At 37.3% G+C, this 17,491-nt stretch overlaps 1 protein-coding gene and 1 long non-coding RNA gene across 2 annotated transcripts; one reads left to right on the top strand and one right to left on the bottom strand.

The window, feature by feature from the left end:
* The first annotated feature begins 5,715 nt into the window (after positions 1-5,715).
* Positions 5,716-15,010, top strand: LOC128530750 (uncharacterized). The gene is made up of 4 exons (XM_053504844.1): positions 5,716-5,977; positions 7,583-7,924; positions 12,386-12,528; positions 12,798-15,010. The coding sequence occupies exons 1-4, from the start codon at positions 5,938-5,940 to the stop codon at positions 12,888-12,890; spliced, it is 618 nt and encodes a 205-aa protein (XP_053360819.1). The 5' UTR covers positions 5,716-5,937; the 3' UTR covers positions 12,891-15,010.
* Positions 15,011-15,565: 555 nt separating this feature from the next.
* LOC128529675 (uncharacterized) lies at positions 15,566-17,059 on the bottom strand. Its single transcript, XR_008361069.1, has 3 exons — positions 16,979-17,059; positions 16,089-16,135; positions 15,566-15,905 (listed from the first exon to the last, which is right to left on the bottom strand). It is a non-coding gene; the product is annotated as an uncharacterized LOC128529675 (long non-coding RNA).
* Positions 17,060-17,491: the final 432 nt, after the last annotated feature.

The following is a 17,491-nucleotide window of genomic DNA, read 5'->3' as shown; positions in this document are numbered from 1 at the left end:
CAGTCGGGAATGGCTCAATGGCGGGCCTTGTAAGGAAAGACCTCCGCACTAACACAACACAGCTTTACAAGTTTGCCAATCATTCATATAAAATTGGAAATGATCTGTCGTTGCTGCACGTTCCTGAGCAGAATCAGAAGGAATGTGAGATTTACCGCTGTTGTGTGTGGCCACCTGTTGGACATCGCATTCTACAGAGTGACTTCAGCCTCCCACAAGGTAACGGTCCAAGTAGCGCTCATTAAGGTTTCACACTTTGAAATTATATACATGATTGATTTATTTTCATGTATTAAATTTCTCTGCATTTGTTGTCTACAGGTTGCCAGAGCAATGCTGTTGGAAAAACAGAATTTTCTTCTCAGGTACAGGGTACACATACGAGTCAATACGCCATCCTAGCCGGAGTTTTGCTCGTGGTTATTCTATGTATAGCAGGCTTTGTATGTGTATACAATAGAAGAAAAACACACAGCAAAGTTCCAGTACATGTAGCCATTTGAAATATGTTTTTGTTAATTATATTTTGTGATTAATTCCTTGTTTGTTTAAATACTTTTGTCTTCCTAACCTTAATAATTAAAGTAATTGATATGCATAATTAAATAAATGCATCTTGTACTTTCATTTGGAGGGGTTTATAAAATAAATCGTTTCTAAATCACATAGCGCCAATGCTAAACACATTGTGGTTTCTTGACTTATCCAGCATTGGTAGAGTGAAGTCTACACAGGGATATTTGACAAAGTAGCCTATGTTAAACCCAGCATTTAAAAATTAAAGTACATAATTGGTTCGTTGACTGTTTTTGTATATTTACTGTATGTCAGAAAATAGACAGCAATAAATGTGCAATTTTGGTTGGAATCCACAGCGGACTCAGCAGATGTTTGCAACACAAATACCACCATTTGTTGTATCCACATCCAGGGACTTTCCTGGCGTGTCTGTATACTGTACATGGGTCCTGACCAAATACTGCATTGAGCCTTCACATTTAAATGATACACAAACTGACGGTGAAACTAGGAAATAGTTAGGGAAAATTCATGTCATGGAATTTAATATAATGTACCACATTATACAAGAGTTACTTTTAAACAAGCAATCTGATTAAACGAGAGGCATTGCATAAGTGGTGATATAAAGTAAAGGAGCACTGGGGTGTTTAGGTATATGTATCACTCTGTGTCAGAGGTGTTATAACTATTAATAATTACATTATGACACCAGCATGAAAGTAGGTCAGTATGAACTGCAGTCCTGGAAAGAGGGGAGTAGCTGCCTCCTAAAATCCACATTTAAAACCAGTCACAGAAACACTTTTTTCCAAGAAAGCACATCTGATAAGGTTATGTCGTAGAAAACAACACTTGCTTATATGTCATTCTGAATTTTCTTTGAGTTGTCAGTGTTATTTTGTTTACAGCTAACATGAGCTGCAAAGCTTTCTTGCACAAGGCTGAATCCATAATTCCTCTCTATCCCCTGATCAAGAGCATTACAGTACACTGTAAAAAAAAATCTGACCTAGGGTTTACTTAAAAAAAATTATGGCAACAAAGTGACACCTAACATATTTAAGTAAATTTTACTACTATAATAATGGGTAAGAAACATAGGATAAATTATATATATATATATATATATATATATATATATATATATATATATATATATATATATATATATATAATTTAAATCAAGTCTTTTATTGTGTTGGATTTATTATTAACTGTTAAAAATATAATGTAGTCAGCATAAATATTTTAAGCTAAATTAAATCATTTTAAGGAAAACTGTTTTACCTTTACTAGAAAAAAAATGTGTTGCATTCAATGAATACCTGAGAGTAATCTGGAAGAGAATGATTTATTTTGATTCAATATCTGAGACAAATTGACTAATATTAATTAAATATTTAAGTGAAAAACTGTAAAACTGTAAAACTTTTACAGGTTAATCTTCATCCGCACCTTATTACAGTTAAATTCAAAATGAAATCTACTAAATAATATTGAATGTCACTTCATTGAAAGTTACTTAAATGCTGGTGCTGGATTAACATAAAAACAACAGGAATAGCATTTAACATTTGTAACATTCACATTTATTTGCAGACACAATAGACATTGTCCAACATTTTTGCAGCATCAGAAGCTGGTAAAATGGCCAGTAACTGCATACTGTACTTTGTATATCAAAAAAGAATATACTGCCAAGTAGGTTTCATCTGAAACATCAAGAGTTTTTATTTTAACATTAAAACTAGCAAACATTATTATGGGACTATTACAAAGGTGGGCCATATTCATCATAAAGAAACATACAATATTCTGTTACGACACGTGTACCCTTTATTTTAATATTTTATATTGAGCTCAAAGGTAAATCTTTCAGGTAATTACTCACCTCTAGAGGAACGGTTAACTGCTGCAGTTAGGCACTCAGTGTCAAGGTCAGCTAATCACTTGTTAAAGTGGGGGAGGGGAAGATAACGCTGAAACTCTGAAACATTGACTAGCCCGGCTGCCTCTTTAAAGATAAGATAAATATAGTATATTACATACTATATAACGCACATTGTAATAAAATTCACACACTGAACTAACTACCATGCAAAGCCCGACTTTTAGTCAAATAAAAACAGAGCAGACTGAGAGGACATCTTTGCTTTAGAACAGACTGAGAGGAAATAGCTTAACTGAATTTAACCACACAATAATTTGTATATTTCACAACTGTCTGTAAGAAAAATTTAACTGCTACAAAATTATTTTTACATACTTATTACTAACTAAACAAATCTCACCCTAAAAAGAGCTAATTCTGCAGCATGTGGCACCTTGTCTGGGCGTAAAAACTGGCGCGAAAATTGTATGGCAGTAGAACCTAGTCTCTCTAAATGAGTAAAATTTACTAAATTTTTTTAGTTGTGACGTGGCCAGAAAAATGAAATGAAAATTTTCCCATTTTCCTCGCTGATTTTAAACTGACAAAAAATTTACCTGATAAAGATAGAGATTTAAAAACAGAAGAAAGAAAAACATTGGGAAAAAGTGAGAGAAAGCTACACTGTAAAAAATCCACCCACTCACTCAACATCTTCTACACCACTTTATTCTGTATTCAGGGTACAGGGGGAGCAAACTTCCCTGCTCCCCCTGTTGGATTGACACTATCAAACTGCACTAGGCACTAAATATTTTTCAGTTAGCTTACAATTATTTTAGACAGTGTGTTTCCGCTTATCGTTATACTGAGGAATTACTGGCATTACTGAGGTGAGCTTAGCTAATGTTAGGCTTCATGTTACTGCACTGTACAGGAGTTGGTGAGGGACACATTAATAACTGTATCTGTCTTTTCCTCCACGTTGCCCTGACTTTTTCCCAGCAATAGCGCCTGCTCCACCCTAGCGCACATGGCCACACGATCGAACGAAAGTTTGGGAAAAACAGTTGAAAAAATGTTTACCAGTTAAGGAGTAGTGGCGCCTCAGTACCTGGTAAATTTAGAGATATAAACTCGCTTATGCTCCTCTCCGAGTGTTATATCCTTGACATCCTTTTAAATATGAGACAACATGTACTGTAGCTTTAACTCATCATTAGAGTAACAGAGTCTTTTAAAAACTCTGGTGGTGTATCATTATTAATATCTTTTATTTTTATCATAACTAGATATTTTATAAAATGTATTTATCTTTGTCTTTACAAGAGTGCTCTTGTTATTATTAATCAGAGCTCTGTTGTGGAGGATTGGGTCAGGTGGGTGACAGTTGGCCTTTTGGAGCTACTGGAGGAGCATGAACAAGCTGTTGGAGGGGACTGTAAACATTAAGGGCCTGGGTGAATATGCAGAAGCTTTACGAGTGATGTTTGGACAGGTCTGTGCTCTAAACATTAAATTTCAAAAGAACTGGAAGGACACCTATGAAGCCATCCAAACCATTTTTATTGGAACTTGAAGAGATTCACATGGTGAGTGTCTGACACATTTTGGAATAAAAGAAAAAAACAGTCTTTGCAATTTTTTGTTTATAAATGCTTATGATTTTGTAATATAAAAGAGTCAGTAAGATACTAATAAGCATTTAGTGTTATCCCAGTATTATATTGACCTTAAAGAAAAATAGAACCTATACTGTCCTGTGTTATGCAGATAACTGTTTTAATGTTGACTAGTTTTGGAAGAATAAAGTTTATTTAAGTAATGTTTGCGTGTCCACAACCCTGAATACAGGATAAAGCAGTATAGACGATGAGTGAGTGAGTGTTTGCGTGTTTAAATTGTTGTGGTATTGACAATTTGTTTTATAGAAAATCATTCAATTGAACCAACTACATCAATAGGCTACATTGGGAGAAATCTTACTTTTTTTAATATATAAATATTTGGGCTAAGTCAACCATAGACTAGTATAATTAATTGAGCCTCTAACCAATACTACTTGGTCTGACTTAAATATTTGAAATACAAGTTCAGTCAACTTAAGATTTTGAATGGGTTACACAAATTTGTCAACTAAACAGCAATTTGAAATAATTTATTTTGGTCAGCAAATTTATCTAAAAGTAAAGTAAACTTAAAAAAAGTCTGTGCAATTTGTTACTTACTTTTTACATTGAGGCAGCTTATTTTTTACAGTGTAGTTTAGAAGAGTCAAGGCAAAAGGAAAAGAATAGGTAGAGATTTGTGGAGTGAAATAGTGAAACATCAATAATGAACACAGCCAGCTAACGGAATAAAAGCAAAACCTGCATGAAAGGTCAAAGGTGTTTTATAGGGATGCACTGGGGGGAAAAAAGCATCTCTGCTTATGCGAAAAATGTTGCAGACATCCAGATATAAAAAAAAAAAAACTCCCCTCCCCTTCTGAAACTGAGATATGAAATTATTGTCGATATGTGAGAGTATGTAAGAGCGAATGACATTTTGGAAAAGAAAACAAAAAGTAAAATATGTAAAATAAAAATCTTAAATATAAAAAAGACTGAACATACATCTGTTGGATCATCATACCACCTAATCAAACAGTGACATTTAATGTGTTTGAAGTTTGTGAAACACAAAGAAGAAGCTAATTCTGAAAATAAAAACAACCATACTGTGGAAAAAAAGAAAAGAGAAAGGAAAAATAACAATAACAAAAAAAAAAAAAAAAAACACAGACAACATGACAGGAGAAAAAAGCAAATATAACACCAGAGCTAATCACAGAGGATTGCAAAAGTATTAGATAATAAGTTTAGTTTTGTGGAGACTTGGCTCTTTTTTTCTTTTTTCTTTTTGTATTTTCTAAACATGACCTAAATATGAATAAATAAATTTGAATATATAATTAAATCTTTCTGCATAACTAAAACATTAAAATTACCTATTGATTGTATGAATAAAAAATTACATCTATTAGACTTGTGTATTACATAAAACATTGCAAAATTAAATTTACCATCCAAAGATGCAACAATTCAAAAGCATTTATTCTTGTATTTTTTAAAGTTAAAATATTTTTTTTTATTCTATACAAAGCACAAAGCTGTCTTCTACCTTTTTTTTTTTTTTTTTTTTTCTTTTTACCAAACTGCTGTCACATTAACAGAATAAACTGTTATTTTGGTGAAAAAGAGCATCATGCTATGTTTGGTGTGGGCTATTTATAAGCAATTGATTTCAGCCCAAAACTACTTTTTGGCTTTACATTGTGGTTTGAAGTGTGGACTAAGTGATCAGCCATCGAGGACCTCCCCAGAGCTTGCAAATGCAGGCCATTGCCTGAGTAACCTGCTGTTTCCATCTTACAAATGTGGGCTGGTGGGCTTAAATGCTAAAACGCTCCTGCCGCTGCATGAACCGAACGACATAAGTACAGTTATTTTCAGTTCTGTTTTTCTCAAATGGAAAGTTTTTCAGTTTTTCTGTAAGAGCTCAGGATGCTCATTTTCAGTAACTGCTTACCTGGTCAGACAAAAGGTAAATAATTAAATCCTAAAATGTAAAAGTAATGTTTATTAATTATATTAAGTTCATGTATTATTTAGTAATTATTTAACTGAATTTAACTGAAAAAACTATTTCAATGATGATTGACAGTTGAGTCAGTCTATCTGGGAATGATTTTGCTTGAACTTCAGATGTGTTTACAAGTACCTCTAGTTGACTAAAGCTAGTCGAGAAATGAAAAAGAAAACGTTAATCTGGTGGCATTTGCTATTGTTTTTATGTATGAATTCAAGCTGCTTTTGAGTATTAGAAAACTTTTTTTTTGCTTTATTTGGCACTTAGTCATTGCCTGCAAAGTAGTACAGTTATGTGTAAATATATACTGTATGCTGTTTTATCACATTTTCTGTTATTAAAAGTATTATTTTGACTACAGTGAAGAGAATGAGTCATTTTAGGCATTTTCACATTTTCTCTGTGAAATATGAAAATAATGGTGTTTGGTTTGCTTGCACTGAATTGACATGGAAATGTTTAATGAACAAAAGGGATTTGCTCTTTAGTGCCAGTTGTACAACAATGATTAAACTTGTCACATTACTTTTGCAAGAGAGAAGTATCCTGTAGTGTGGCTTGACATGAAACAGACCTAAAATAGGTCGTGGTCACTGGGCCCTCATTTGATCTATTATTTTTCAATTCTGTAGTACAGAGTTCTTAGGAACCATATATTTTACTTAGTAATTTTTTTTGTCCAGTGATTACATTTCTGCTTGCAAGCTGGGATATATGAAGAAAACATTTTACTGTAGTGTAATGTATATAACATTATATTATAGACAGGTGTTAAAGTGGGATTTGGCAGATGGGGAACCCTAAAACCCAGTTTCGTGGGGAAAAAATGACTTACAATAACGTGACTTACATTTTGATTCACAAAGACATTGTAAACATAAAGCTCTACTGGTGCACAGGCCCCCAACTAAAATCGCATTTTTTTTATTTTAGAATACCCAGGGTTATTGTAGCCCTAACCCACCTGGCGACATGTTTATATAAAGATCCTGATATCTCATGTGATGATTAGGTAGCACCAATAAGGTATCAGGGCCAAAGACAAAGCCTTTCTAAAACCCTGCGTCAGGGCTCTTATCATCATTAAAACATCTCGTGGTGCGGCTATCCATACCATGCCACGTAACACAATCGTCTTATCAAAATTGCCCACATAGGAAAATGACCATAAAGTGCTCACATTTTAAGCCATTTTACCCATCAAGACATAGTAAGGCAGTGATTATTCAAATTAGGGACAACTATTTGAACATGAAGGCTTGTCTTTTAGTTTTATTAGACTCCACTGCTCCTATGTATGATATATATCGTCATATAAGCATCAGTTGAGCATTAGGGTTGATATTATTCATAATGATTAATTACATGACTTAAACATTGTAACCACATTCTGATATTCATTATTATGGTGGAATTAATCAACCTAATTATTAGGTTGACTCCATATTCTTTATACTTAATTATGATAATTACAACCTTTAAAATAAAGGACAGATTTAATCATCTTTAATTATCATCCTTAGTTATTTTTATGTGTTCTATGATTTCTTGTTATTGCAGGGTGGATTTTGATGCTTGTTTTGCATTGTTGGACTGGTCTGAGCCAGCATGTGCCCATCATTCCAGCAGATTGCAATAAGAACATTATACTGCCATGCAGCGTCAGTGATCCAGGTAGAGGTTATCGTTATATAGTTTGGTATAGAAATGACACTGCTATCATTAAAAGGAAAAACGTTGAAGTGACATTTTATAACAAGTCCTCGCCTGCATCTCTGGGAGTCCACGATACACTGGTGTTACTTAACGTGCAGCCCTCTGACTCTGGATACTACCATTGCTTCTTGGCTGCAGAAGTTGGCCAAAAAGATAGGCAGTCATACGTTGGACTCACAGTTTCAGGTTTGAAATTTTACTCTGACTATACTTTTTTTATGAATTATATAAAAAACATAATGCAACATAGCTTGCTGCCATATTTTAATGTGTTCTTTCTACTATACTACACCAGAGTGTCAGTGATTAAAATAATGTACTGATTTAACAATGCTAAATTTGTATTTTTAATGCAGCTGAACATCTGTAAAACAAATTGTTTCCAGCAATCACTCACATATCTGCTTCAAATTTCTTATTAAATCTTATGTCCTGAAGTAACAGGGATAGCATAGTGGTTAAGGCATTGGACAATTTATCAGAAGATCCTAGGTTCAAACCCTAGAACCACCAAGTTGTCACTGTTGGGCCCTTAAGCACTCCTCCACTGCTCAAATGTAAAAAAAAAAAAAAAGACATAAAATGCAAGTCGCTCTGGATAGGGTGGTGTAGTCTTTAGCACTATCACCCTGCACCTCCAGGGTCCGGCTTTGATTCCTGGCCAGGCCCGATTCCCATTTCTGTGTGCATGGAGTTTGCCTGTTCTCCCTGTGCTTGGTGGTTTTCCTCCGGGTACTTCCATTTGCTCCCACTTTCCAAAAGACATGTAGGTAAGGTTAATTGATGTTCCCAAATTGTCTGTAGTGTGTGAATGAGTATGTGTGTGTGTGTATGTGCCCTGCGATGGATTAGCACCCTGTCCAGGGTGTACCCCCGCGTTGTGCCCTATGTCTCCTGGGACTGGCTCCAGGCCCCCCACAAGCCAGAATACAGGATAAAGCGTATAGAAGATGAGTGAGTGAGTGAACTTGTACATGTTGTACAAGGCATTGACTATGAATTGAACTATGAAAGCATTGAATACGTGAACTGTGTTCTGGACGACGTCTTACTACGGGTGCTCGTGGACACTGGTTCCACTGTTTCGCTGTTGCTCTGTGGATTACTGGGACAAAGCGAGCGCGTTTGCAGACTGCCTGATCCAGCCTTCAACATTCGCACTGTGTATGGGAGCTACATGAAGATACGGGCTTGTCGCGTGGTTCGAGTAAAAATAGGTGAGCGGATTCATTCACATGACTTCTTTGTGGGCAATATCGAGGAGGATTGCATTTTGGGGTTAGACATTTTAGAAGAATGGGGTGCAGTTTTAGACTTAAATGACGTAACTCTGCGTGTTAACTTCATACATTTTAGAAGCACACACACACTCTGTGGTCGCGCCATGTAAACATCCAGTAGCGGACCGAGCGAGTATACTGGGCAAGCTTTTGCAGCGTAGTAGCACGGGGTTGAGCCAAACACAGACCGACACTTTGAAATCATTCCTCTACGTATTCGCAGATATTTTCATGGTAGATGAGAGTGAGTGCACCCATACCAACCTGGTGCAGCACACGATCGATACGGGTAACGCAGCTCCTATTGGGTTACGTCCTAAACAAAAGCTACGTGAGATGGCCCACTCGGGCTTCATTGAGCCGGCGTCTGGTCAGTGGTCTTCACTGGTTGTGCTAGTGAAAAAAATAGACGTTTAGTGGCGGTTTTGTGTAGATTACCGGCGCTTAAACGAGGTAATGTGTAAGGACTCTTATCCGTTGCCGCGGATAGATGATGCGTTGGAACATGTGGCGAGCTCGCTCCGGAAGCCCGACTTAAAACCGCGTTCTCGATCAGGCAAGGGCTATGGCAATTTCGGCGTATGCCTTTCAGCCTATGTAACGCTCCAGCCACTTTTGAACGGTTGATGAAGAAAATACTTGCGGATATCCCTCGTAATCGTTGCATACTTTACCTGGATGATTTACTGGTGCACAGAAAAGAGTTTGAGGGCGCACTAGCCAACTTAAGGAAAGTATTTCTGGCTATCCGGCGGGCGAATTTGCGGCGAGACCGCTTTTCTGGGTCACGTAATTAGTGCTAAAGGTATTGCTACCAATCCAGCCAAAATTGCTGTGGTAAAGTATTGGCCCAAACTTTTCTCAGGTTAGCCTCTTACTACCACCGTTTTGTGAAAGACTTCGCCACGATCGCAAGCCCGCTGCACGGGCTAGTGTAAAAGAACCGGCCGTTTCGCTGGGACATTGTGCATGCGCATGCGCATGCTTTCACTTAGTTGCGTGGAGCTTTGGTCACATCTCCCGTTCTCGATTACTCAGGTGCATCAGGCACGTTCATCCTCGACACGGACGCAAGCGATGTGGGGCTGGGGCTGTACTGTCTCAGGTATCCAAGAACAAAGAGCGTGTTATCGCTTATTTCAGCCGCGCGTTGTCTGGACCCGAGAGGAATTACTGCATCACGCGGCGCGAGCTGTTAGCGCTCGTCACGGCTTTAAAACATTCCCAGGCGTTGAAACCTTCAAACCTTCTTGCTGCGGACCGCTCATGCTTTGCTAGTTTGGCTGCTCAGTTTTAAAGAGCCCGAGGGGCAGTTAGCGCGCTGGCTCAAGCGGTTACAGGACTACAGTTTCAGCATTTAACACCGAGCAGGAAAACTACACGCTAATGCCGATGCTTTGCTCCCAGTTTACTTACCTAACGTTGCATGAAGGTTTACTCTACCGCCGCTGGGAACGGCCGTGCGGCGCGGGTGAATGCTTTCAGCTACTAGTACCAAGGGCTTTGTGGACATGTGTACTCGGGTTGGTTTATGGACATTCAGGTTCGGGACACTTCAGGGTAACTAAAACTCTGCGGCGTTTGCGAACTTGCTTCTACTGGCCGGGATGTCATACTGATAGTTAACTCTTTGTTCACCAATGCGACCTCTGCTTGGCAAAGAAGGGCCCTACCCAGTGCTCGCGGGCACTGCTGCAGTAGTTTCAGGTGGGGGAACCTATGGAGCTTATGGGCGTGGGTATTCTCTGCCCGTTTCACGTTTCCGATCGCGGTAACCGTTATGTGCTGGTAGTCATGGATTACTTAAAAAAATGCCCGGAGGCTTTTGCTGTGCCTGACCAGAGTGCTTCCACCACAGCTCGAGTGCCGGGGGATGAGGTGTTTAGCCGATTCTGCGCCCTGGAACAGTTACACAGTGATTAGGGGCGAAATTTCGTTTGCGGCAGTGTGCGAGCGCTTTGGAGTGAAAAAGACCCGCACTATGCCCCTTCATCCTCAAAGTGAAGGCCTGGTGGAACGCTTTAATTGGACTCTCACCACACAACTCGCAGTGCTCACCAGCGATCGGCAAAAGGACTGGGACAAACATTTACCTCTCATGCTCTGGGCATACCGCACAGCAGTGCAGGAGTCTTCACAGCTAACACCAGCTGCTTTAATGTTTAGCCGCGAGCTGCGCACTCCCGTGGACCTTGTATTCGAACCACCTCCCCAACCGGATTTACCAACAAAGCCTGGGTTGGATTATTTTTGTTCGTTGAAAGACAATGGATGCCGGTGTTAAGCAGCACCGTGTTTATGACACTTACAGCCGGGGGCGAGACTTTGCTACTGGAGGGCAGGTATGAGTGTATTCACCCGGAAGGAAGAGGGGGTACTTGTCCCATAAGTATAGTAATTGCCCAACTCTCCGATGTCGTCTACCAGGTGCGGTTGACGGGGTGGGCGCAAGTGGTTGTGCCCCTCCGAGACCGTCTTGCTCCCTACCAGCCACACGCCGGTGAAACATCGAACTCTGCTGAGGCCGGACCACCTCAGGACAATGTTTGCGCTTCTCCCTGCCCCGCAAAAGGACTCCGGTGTTTACAATGCCAGCGCCGACGGCCTTTACACCTCAGAGACTGAGTTAGTCATGGTGACCTAGGACAGTCACAGCTCGGGTGGGGGCAGTGTGGTGTAGGCGGGGCGGCGGCACCATCATGCCTTGCAGGGTGGGGGGTTTCTATGTGTTTACCCTGTTGGGGAAGTTTAGTAAGGTTGGTGGCTTCGGCCATGTTTGTGTGTTAAGTGTGTGTGACCTCCTGGTAAATGTGCTGCAGTTCATGCTTAGGCTGAATTGTGTGGGTTCTCGAGTGAATGTGTTGCCCATGCTGTGTTAATGACTGTGTAGTGAAATAAAGTTCTCCCAGCCATTGCATTGGGCAGCAATCAAGCGCACTCATTCTCCAAGTTCCTTCCAGCGGTAAAAACGCTGCAATATACTGTATACTGTACCTGTTATTTACATGCCATTGTATATAGTCTGTGATAAATTTTACACACAAATATTGTGTATTATATTATATAAGGGCCCGGGGGTGACTCAGTGGTTAAGGCATTGGACTACTGAATGGAAGGTCCCAGGTTTAATCCCCAGCACAACAAAGTTGGTCCTGTTAGCGCCCTTGAACAAGGCCCATAACCCTGAACTGCTCAAATGTATAATGAGATAGATAGAAAGTCGCTCTGGATAAGGGCATTCGCCGAATACCATAAATGTAAATGTGTATAGTATAAAATATAAAAGTATACAGTTAAAAATTAAAGGTCACTGTGGAACCAGATCCCGTGTCTGCAATATACATCTAAAGCATTTTCTCATTTCCAGAGTGTGTGACTGTAAGTCCAACCAGGACTACATTTGAAGAAGAGTGCACTCATAAACAAGTGGAAGTTTCTGTTCTGTGGTTACTTCTGGGTTTTAGTCTTTTCAGCATGATTAAAATAATTTTCTGCATCATAACTGTCATAGTGAGTACACAGAATATCTAATCTTTTCCAATCTTTTTTAACATATAGTACAATAATATTATATATATATATATTTTTTTTTTGTGTACAATGAACGATACAAACTAAATTAAATGTTAATTTTCACAGTAGAAAATGTTTGTTGATACAATAATGTAAGAATCTAATTTAGTTTTGCCAAACTGAAATATAATGCGAAAGCAAGTTTGCACTGAAACCTTTTAACCTTTGCTTTTGCTTTGCAAGCTGAATATCTTTTTTATGCTCAGGGTTGCAAAAGGCAGAGAGGAAGTGAAGCAAGACACAGAAGCGGGAAACAGAGAAACAATTCTTGCAAACAAAGAAAAAAAAGACAGTTCTAAGGTTTGCAGCTGGTTACTTCCTGATGACAGACTGGCTGTGCTTCTTCTAGTTTCACCAATTTTTGTTAGTTTTACTTTGCCATTTGCCACCCCAAGAAAATTTTTACTACCTAGAGACGGTGAAGGTAGCACATGGCTTCTTTGACATACAGTATATGAAGCTACAGTAGCCAGTTATACAGAATATTCTGAAAACTACTGCTTATGCTCTACCAGTGGGTAGTGGGACACACCAAGAGGTAAGCAAAAGAAAGAAAACTTAAAGCACAGCCTTGAGATTCAGTCTTGAAACCTTCCACAGTAAAACATTTGAATAGTGCAATCATTTTAATGAAGTAATTATAATCCTGGTCCGTGTGGCTCATACAACTTATTGGGAGATCAGTGTTTCTGACATGAAGAAACAGTGCATTCATACTAAGCAATCTTTCTACATTGATGGTATTTAAGCACCAGTTGTAACACTGGGATAGGTACACATGTGTAGCAGAACATTGTATAGAGAAATAAAGTAGTTCCTACTCTCATAACTGTGTTCTCTTATTCTGCACATTCAACAGTTGACTTGAACATCAATGGTACAGTATAATGCAAGATTGCATTCTAAGACTTTTAAAAGCTGTACTCTTTTTCTTTTCTTTTTTACAGTTTTTCTAAATGCAGAAGAAATTGTGTACACAGCATTTCTATTCTTACTAATAACAGTTTAAAAATTGTATTCTCTTTAACAAAATGATCATCTGCTGTGGTGCATTTTCTATTATGTATTTGTAATGACTATGATCATTAAATGGATTTTTTGATATCCAGTAACAGCATTATAATATTAATGATTATCACAGAGCCTGATGAACATCAGACCCGTTTGGCCGGAATACATCTTGTCGAGCACACTTTCATACACTATCGTTCAAACATTAGAAAATTAGCATGGCCAATTTAATTGCTGGCTGTACCTGGAAGTACATAAGAATCCACATGATTTATACCAACATCTTATAAACGTTATGAACAGACTCCACATAGGATGGATTACAAATTCTGATAGGATTCCCCAAAACAAAAAAATTGAAATGAAACACAATGATAAAAAACAATTGACAGTCTACAAAGGGTGTACTAAATAATAAATATCTAAACTAAATATCAACAACTATAAATGTTTGCCATATTGAATACTTGTTACTGACAGTTTGCTGAGGTTAGTTATACTAAATGTTTTGATGATTTAAAATAAATAATCTGATTATCCTTTCTGCTAGAATATGCCAGAATGCTTCAAGGGGAAAACCGAATTATACAGTTTAATAAGTCTCAAACACTCAAATTTCATGTAATTTTATAGCTCATTCATTAACCAATTACCACCTGGTAACTTTTAATAACTTTTATATAAAGCCGAAATATTACATTATCATTACATTATTAAATCTTAGCCATCTTTCACCCTCTCTCATACTCACTGTGTGTGTGTGTGTGTGTGTGTGTATGTGTGTGTGTGCACGTGAACACATGCATGCATGCTTGTTTTACACTACTGTTTTTTCATGATTTTACCGATGTGTTAATTTCTCCTTTATTTTAGTCTGTGTATTTACATCCTGTATGGTTTTCCGGTTGCAGTACTAGCAAAAAAAAAAAAAAAAAAAAAAGAATTCATACCTGTGGAGCTTTAGAAGCCGAGTTAATAGCAGCTTTCATTTGGTTTACTATTTTGTTGCATGTTTATCAGAATGAGTGTAACACAATAAATCGATCAGTCATAACTTTAAAGCTATTAACATTAAAAACCCCTATAGGTTTGGGTTTCCCTTGTGCCACTGGTGCAGCTCTGTCCTCTCAGAGCTTTACTCCACTGAGCCTCTGTGTGCTGTAGGTTGTACAACTGGGACATTAGTGGCTGATTCTTTGGGTGCTTTTGTTTGCAGGGCACACTGTGATGTGCTGAGTGTTCTGTTACCTCTCTGTCATGGCCAGCATTAACTTTTAAATCAGTAAATGTCATTCAATTCACCATGCCAGTAGTGTTAATGTTATGGCTTATTAGTGTTATTCATGACATCAATAAATCACATTTCAATACCTGGACTATTTTCATTTGCCTACAAATTAATTATTGTCCTATTTTAGATTGTTTAAGCTACATATATAAAAGTATTCTCTTACCCATCCAAATATGAGGTTCCACTTCCATGGTTACAGGTGCACTCTAAAAAATAAAACTGCTGTACTCAATTTTTTTGGTGAAACATTTTTACACTTAAAAATATTGAGTAAATATAAAAAAATATAAAAATCATGTAAAATATACTTCATGAATTGAGTACAAGTCAGTAAAAAAATTAAGTAGACCTGAATAACTATATTTAGTACAAATATATATGTACTAAATTGAGTAAATGTAATGAAAATTAGAAGTTAATGAAAAGTGAAAATGAGTAAAATAATTGAGTAGATATAATTGAAATGGAAGGTAGAAGATACTGAAAATTATACTATTATTTAATAAACAAATGTGCTACATTTACTAAATATTAACTGAATGAAAGAAACAATACACACATTTTCATTTTAATTCAACATTTATTTGCCAAATTTGACAAGACATGAAGTCTAAACTCAACCTGGTTTACTTTGCAAATGACATGTAACAAGATCATAAACAATGAGCTGAATTTATCTTATTAGTAAACAGTTTCAGAAACAATACTCCTGCCACAAGTATTATACAGTTAACATGTGGAAAGTAGACTTTTGTATTAGAATCTAATGAGTCACATTTTACATCTGAAAGATTGCACACCTTCACACTTCAGTTTCCTGCAAACTGTGGGATCCATACAAATGTGTGTGCAGACCTTCTCAGGTCTTAAAGAAGCAATGACAGTCTAAATGAAGACAGGACACTAAATATCCATGACCAACAGTACCATGCTTCACTCGGTAATGATCGAAATTCCTTTTGATGATGTGACAAATGTGCAGAGCTTACACCGCCATCCCATAAACTGGCACCTGAAAAAGGAACAATAGTATACAAGTAAGTACAAGTGTGACTGTTACTATAAAGTCTACCAGACTGGTAAAATAGTACTTCTGTTCAAATACATACTTTTTGGACTTATAGTCTATTTCTATCTTTGATTCAATGCTTACACATTTAATACTTCTGTAACATTTAAAAAAGTTGACATTTACCTCCTGTTTTATCTCCATTCAACTTCTCTTCATTAGTGGTGTTGGTGCTGTAAAAGAGATATAGAAAATATATAACATGTTTCACACAAACACACACAAAATCAATCAGTTTTAGGTTCTTTTACTTACATATCAGAACATACATAATGTTTCACTTCAATATTTTAATTTCATATTACTTTCTCCCAATTCTAATTCTGAGAATGTTGTATTTTCACTAAATCTTTATATTTCATAGCTTTAGTTACTAGTACAGAACTTAGCACTTTTATTTTATAACATCTGCTGCTGCGTGCTCAGTGTTTAATCATGTTAAAAATACTCATATACAGTAACGGATAAAACACTGCCAGAACCCGGACACTGCACCTCATTTCTGCTGTTTAAACCGGATTTGTTCTGAGTTTCTTCCTTAAAGTGTCGGAGTGACCGAGCAGACTCGCGGTTCAGTGTGTGAGGTGGACCGGTACACATGCGGTAATTACTGTATTTGAACATGTTAGTTTTATATCCTCTCCACAGTGGCGGTAGGCTGCGCAAAATCACCGCATTTGGCGGGAGAAATTCAAATATCGCGGCACAACCGCCGCCGTTTACACCGAGAAACCCGGAAAAAACCCGGACATGCACGCGCTGCTGCTCGGTGTTAAATCTCTCCTTTAACACCAGATTTTAAGTGTCTGTATTGAACGCGCTTTAGCTGAGCAGTTCGGTGGTTGGAACAAACCAGCTAAATCACAATGAACCCCAGGACTGGCCTGTTGCTAGCTATCGTTAGCTCTGTAGCTCGGCTGTGACAGGATTCAGAACAGTAACTCACACCCTATAAAGTTGTGTGTGCAGGCAGACAGAGTCATTATTACAGTAACTTGTGTTAGCTGTTTACTCACCAGGATTTATAAGGAATGTTCCAGAATGTTCCAGATGCTTCATGTCCATTCTCACATCCTCACAGCCTTCTTGTCTCTGATGTTACACCAGACTTCCCATGAGCACTTGAACAGGGCAATTTACTCAATTATTTAAGTTTTTGTTGTTAAACGTAAAGAATATTGAGTTGGAATAATTTATAATTGTAGTTCTTGAAACTAATCAGTACAATTACTCCATTAACAGATATTTTGATTTAAATGTATAAAAAAATATTAAGTGCATGTTAAAAATATAATTAAGTTAGTCAAATGCTGATTTTTACTAGTGAAGTAAACTTAAATTATAGTGTAAATTTAAGACAAAATGAATAATTGTTTTTTTAGGCATTTATTTTGATTTGTCTAACTCAAAAAACCATGTATGTGACTTTTAGAGATTTTATTAAGGTAACATAACTTTTTTATAACTGTGAAATTTACAAGGCCACAGAATCATTTTTTAGAGTGTGTATAAAATCAAGCATGTAAGTA

The sequence above is a fragment of the Clarias gariepinus genome, chromosome 9 (assembly GCF_024256425.1).
Source record: "Clarias gariepinus isolate MV-2021 ecotype Netherlands chromosome 9, CGAR_prim_01v2, whole genome shotgun sequence".
Classification (NCBI taxonomy): domain Eukaryota; kingdom Metazoa; phylum Chordata; class Actinopteri; order Siluriformes; family Clariidae; genus Clarias; species Clarias gariepinus.
Note: the sequence above shows the minus strand (reverse complement) of the source record. Positions and strands in the feature narration are given on the sequence as shown.